This window comes from Bison bison, unplaced genomic scaffold (assembly GCF_000754665.1).
Source record: "Bison bison bison isolate TAMUID 2011002044 unplaced genomic scaffold, Bison_UMD1.0 scf7180017864495, whole genome shotgun sequence".
NCBI classification, from domain to species: Eukaryota; Metazoa; Chordata; class Mammalia; order Artiodactyla; family Bovidae; genus Bison; species Bison bison.
This window is the reverse complement of record NW_011495054.1, coordinates 5,683,727-5,688,996: the sequence shown is the minus strand read 5'-3', so window position 1 is coordinate 5,688,996 and position 5,270 is coordinate 5,683,727. Positions and strand designations below refer to the sequence as shown.

General features: G+C 43.8%; 1 protein-coding gene across 4 annotated transcripts in view; it reads left to right on the top strand.

Moving 5' to 3' along the window:
* The first annotated feature begins 6 nt into the window (after positions 1-6).
* MAPKAPK5 (mitogen-activated protein kinase-activated protein kinase 5) overlaps positions 7-5,270 on the top strand; it is a 33,313-nt gene continuing 28,049 nt past the window's right edge. For 2 of the 4 annotated variants that reach the window (XM_010828610.1, XM_010828609.1), the window contains exon 1: positions 7-317. In XM_010828610.1, the coding sequence (XP_010826912.1) occupies positions 285-317 (33 nt within the window). In that variant the 5' untranslated portion in view covers positions 7-284. Of the gene's footprint in view, positions 318-340; positions 788-5,270 lie in introns of those variants that run through there. The other 2 variants (XM_010828613.1, XM_010828612.1) reach the window with 2 other exon arrangements.

Genomic DNA, 5,270 nt, shown 5'->3' with positions numbered 1-5,270 from the left:
AGCCTGCCTCCCCGGCCGGGGATGAGGCCGGGAGGCGGCCGCGCGGGGCCCAGCACAAAGACTTGTTCCCGGGAGCCGCTGCTGCTGCCGCCGCCAGCCTAGAGCCGCCTGCCGAAGCCGAGCCGGCCCCGGGGCCCTCGTCCCCTCAGGTCCCTGGGGGCGACTGCTGCCCGTCTCCCCGAGACCCAGGGCCCCGAGCGCTGAGCCCCTTGTTCCCCCGGCTGCGGTGGGATCGGGCAGCTGCGCAGCCTCCGCTGCTCCCGGCCTTGCGGGCCCCGCGGAGCATGTCGGAGAGCGATATGGAGAAAGCCATCAAGGTAAGTTGGGGGAGATGCCTCCCCGCTTTGTCTCTTTGGCATTCCTCTCGGCTTCAGCCTCAGAAAGCGGAGAGAACTTAGAGATTCCAGCAACTCCGGCTTTCAGTTCCGTGGGTTCCAACTCCTGGGTTCCGTGGACTGCGTTTTACAGCGCTGAGGGCAAAGGGTTTGTGGAGGGCGCGGGAGGGACGTCCGACTCCCTCCGACTTACCTGCTTGAAGCGGGATGTGATTTGTACTTCCCTAGAATGGAGGGTGGGTGGTGTGGAGATACTTGATGGGAGTAGCACGTAGGGCGCCCTGATACTCTCTATTCGATCACTCCCCAAGTACCATTAGATTTTGTTTTCAGGTGATCTGCTGCAACAGCACTTGGAGAGTTGGATCTTACCCCTCGCTCCAGATTTGTTTGAAATCTGCAGTTTCAGCAGGAGGTGCTTCACCTTACAAAACCTGCCCTTTGGCAAATAGGTTGTTTTCACTTTTCCGTGTGGTTCCTCCCCTTTTCCTGTTTCCTTTTCCTTCTCCTGGGGGGCGTTGAGTTTATTTAGGAGGAGCTAATGGTGTCCTTTACATACCGCTCTGTTAACCAAAAAAAAAAAAAAAAAGGCAAATATGAGTGTTCCAAAGTGGCCCAAATAAAATTTTGAAAAAAAAAAAACAAAAAACCCTGCTTTTTACTTTTTTTAAACAGGCAAACATTGCGGCAGTAAGTCACTAGGAGTCAGAAAGTTACCATTCAGCTGTACTGAGGAAATTAAGTTTCTTATGTAAATTGAACACTGAAGCTTAAAGTTTGATATTTATTACTTACTTATTTTACAGTATTAAGTCAAATCTGTGCATTTAGGAATTTCATTTTCTCTTGAGGGATGGGCAACTCGGGGTTATTTTCCCCATCAAGACACAATCACTACTACCAATAACTAATTAAGAACTTCCACTTCTAACAATTTTGGGGGTTACAAAGTTTATAGAAGTCATCAGTCATTTCAAAGAAAATTCACCTTTTAAAGGAGGCATCAAGACAGAACATATACATTAAGAAATATCAGATTTTAAATGATAGAATTAAAGGATCCAAAAGACTGCTTTGATAGATACATTTTTTTTTCTTTTGGTTTGGATTTCATTGGTATAGCATCATGTATTGCCTAAAGTTATATGATTGGGTTGTGAATCAAAATACATTTGGCAGGTTTTTAAATTCAGCTAGCATTATTTGCTTTGTGCAAGGTGTTGTGTTGGGCACTTGTGAAGCAAAGTCAAGAGCCCTAGATGTCCCTCTTTTGTAGATCTTCTATCTAGATGGTGGAGTTAGTTAATAAACATTGTCAGGTGATTATAATTAAAAGACACATTTCTATCCCTGGATTGGGAAGATCTCCTGGAGGAGGAAATGGCAAGCCACTGCAGTATTCTTGCCTGGGAAATCCCATGGAAAGAGGAGCCTAGTGGGCAACAGTTCATGGGGTCGTGAAAGAGTTGGACACAACTTAGTGACTGAGCACACATTAAAAAAGGTGGAGAGTGCTATTTTAGGAAGGGTGGGCAGGGAAGGTGTTCCTGAGGAGGTGACATTTGTATCAAGCTTTGAAGGGAATGAGGGAGCAAACCTCCATTGTCTTGGGGAAAAATATTATAGGCAGTGGGAACAAAAGATACAAAGGCCCTGAGGTAGGTGCAGGTCTCCTGTGACCCAGGAACAACAGGGTGACTGGAATGCAGTGGGTCAGTATAGATTATGTTGGAGCCAGGTAACCAGAAGCTCAAGTACATAGGGCCTTTAGGCCATTGCAAGAACTTTGGCTTGACCCTGAGTAGAAAGGGAAATCTGAGAGAGTTTTGAGCAGAAGAGATACATAGTTCTAGTGGGCAAATACATAAATGGGGAAGCAGTGTTACTGAGTGCTTATAGTAGTTTCTCCAGGTTGACTCATGAGTTGAAATCTCAGCCTCGCCATTCATTTAGCTGTGTCCTTGAATAAGTCACTTTACTTCTCTGTCACTTAGTTTTTTCATCCATAGGAAGAGGATAAAAAATCTCCCCAGCTCAGGGTTTTTTTTTTTTTTTGAGAATTTAATAAAAATGTACTTATAATACCTAACATTTAGTAAGAACCCAATGGATATTAGCTCATAGCAACTTAAGAATGGTTCAGAAAGAACTGTATGTAGTTTTCTTCAGTTGGTCACTATTGTCCAACCTGATTTTCTTACTTTTTTTTAAGCTTTTCTTCTTGTACTTATTAGTAGATCACTGGTGAATCTTCCAATTGTATGTGTTCAACCTAATACAGATTGGTTGCCGGGGCCAGGGTCCAGCCCCGGCTGATCCAGGGAATTCGAAGGGGAGATGGCGTCAGCGAGTACACTGGCTTTAATTAAATATTAATCAAAGATATAAAGAGTAATAGAATGAGGATAGCTCAGTAGGAAAATTCAGTGGAGGAAAGAGGCTGAGTAACTTGGTTTACGTGGAAAACCAATAAAACTTCGAGACAAGAAGTTTGCACCACTTACGTAGGCCACAGGTGTCCTTCCGTTCTCCCGTGGGAGAGGAGACACTGAGGCCTCCCCGGTCGGATCCTAGAAGCACAGGCAAAATTAGTAAGCTTGGCGGGCCTCCGCGCTCCAGATGGGAACTCAGCCAGAGGTTGAAAGAAAGAATGACATGGGGAAACCAAGCTTCGATGAGCAAGGTCCGTAGCTTTATTTTCAACAGGGGCTTTTATACCATAAGTTGCACATAGAGGATAATAGGGGGTGTGAAATCATGCAAAGTCAGCAGTCTTTGATCCTTATCGAAACCAGCATTTCTTTTCTGCAAACTTATTGTATACAAATGGTTTAGGTCATTTACATCATCTTCTGGCCAGAAGGCCTATTAACATTTTATGACTCTGACAAAGGTTTGTCAACTGTAAGATTTATTTTCTCTAAGAGTAATTATTTTAAAGTTTGGCACCATCCTCCTAAGGTGTTAGATAAAGTTGCATTCCTATAGGGCAGAGGTGCAGTGGGTTTACAACAAAGGAAAGAATTTATTACATTAAGGGTCTAAAGTTGCTAACACCAAGGCCACTCCTTATTTTTTCTACATACCAACTATATTAATTAATACACATTCAAGGATACAATACAGGGGATGTTGAGACTTGGCAGCAAGCATTGGCTCATCAATGAAATCTTTTACTAGTTGTATTCTGACAGCTTCTAACTCTCCGAGAGGCTCTAAGCTATTTGAATATCTTAAGCTTCCCGTGCCTCTCGTGGTTGGGAGACTGTAAACAATCGTATGCATAGCTGTAGGAGTCCGGGTAAACTGGTCAGGCAAGTTAGAGAGCCATCTGAGGGGTTTGGATTTAAACACTCCCTATTATGCCCAGGAACTTTATTAACTGGAGCTGTAAGTTAACTCTTTTTCAGAGAGAGCGAGATGGTGGTGGGGGACAGCCTCCCGTAAAGTCAGAGGTGACAGCACAAAGCAGTAAAGTAGGCAGACTCTGGTTTTGGGGGTAAATGCTCGAGAATATCCAGGGGGACTCCTGAGGCTCGATCCCGCCTTTGTGTATGCCGAGCCTCCTTCCTCATGACCTTTGCCACAGGCGGAGTTCCTCACGCTGGCTCCCAGCAATTAGTGAAGTTGAAAATATCTAACAACCAGTACTGAATAGGATATACTCCTTGGAAGCAAGCCAGCATCACATCTATTAAAACTTTTGGTTTGTGGTGTCTTATATTCATTGTTTTGGTTTTTTGAGGTTGTCCCTCATTTGGTGAGAACTGAGACCTCTAGAGTTCAGCTGGAAAAGCTATTTTCCTGGGTTTTCACTACAACATTTAAACTTCTGCTGCCTCGTTACCTGAGAATGGGCTGACTGGACTTTAAGATCTCATCCTATTACTCTTAAATATTTAGGATAAGGCCAGCTGGCCACAACCATAGGCTCTGTCTTCTCAGTTTTGTCTCTCCTGCCATAGCCCGTGACTTCAGAACTCCCAGGTCACTTAGCTAAACCTGGATAATGAGCGTTTGGGGATTATGGGATTAGAAATTGCCTTACATATTTGTTTTCTGTTGTATATCGCAGTTTTTAATATTTGATGAACTTAATAAAAATTCATTTCCGTAGTTTTAAAAAACATTAAAAAAATTTCAGTTATAATTCACATATGATAAAGTTCACCCAAGATAAGTGTATAATTCAGTCATTTTTAGTAAACTTAGAGTTGGGCATCTGTCCTCACTATCCAGCTTTAGAATTTTTCCATACACTCCCCACTTCCCCTGAGAGTTCATTCTGCCTCACTGTGGTCAGCCTGTACACTCACTCCCCACCCCAGACAACTTTATTGATCTGCTTTCTGTCACTATTATTTTGTCTTCTCTAGAAATTCCAAATAATTGAAATTATATACATGTAGTCTTATGTATTTGACTTTCACTGAGACTCACGTCCATCGAGTCAGTGATGCCATCCAGCCATCTCATCCTCTGTCGTCCCCTTCTCCTCCTGCCCCCAATCCCTCCCAGCATCAGGGTCTTTTCCAGTGAATCAACTCTTCGCATGAGGTGGCCAAAGTACTGGAGTTTCAGCTTTAGCATCATTCCTTCCAAAGAAATCCCAGGGCTGATCTCCTTCAGAATGGACTGGTTGGATCTCCTTGCAGTCCAAGGGACTCTTAAGAGTCTTCTCCAACACCACAGTTCAAAGGCATCAAATCTTCGGCACTCAGCCTTCTTCACGGTCCAACTCTCACATCCATACATGACCACAGGAAAAACCATAGCCTTGACTAGACGAACCTTTGTTGGCAAAGTAATGTCTTTGCTTTTGAATATGCTATCTAGGTTGGTCATAACTTTCCTTCCAAGGAGTAAGCATCTTTTAATTTCATGGCTGCAGTCACCATCTGCAGTGATTTTGGAGCCCAGAAAAATAAAGTCTGA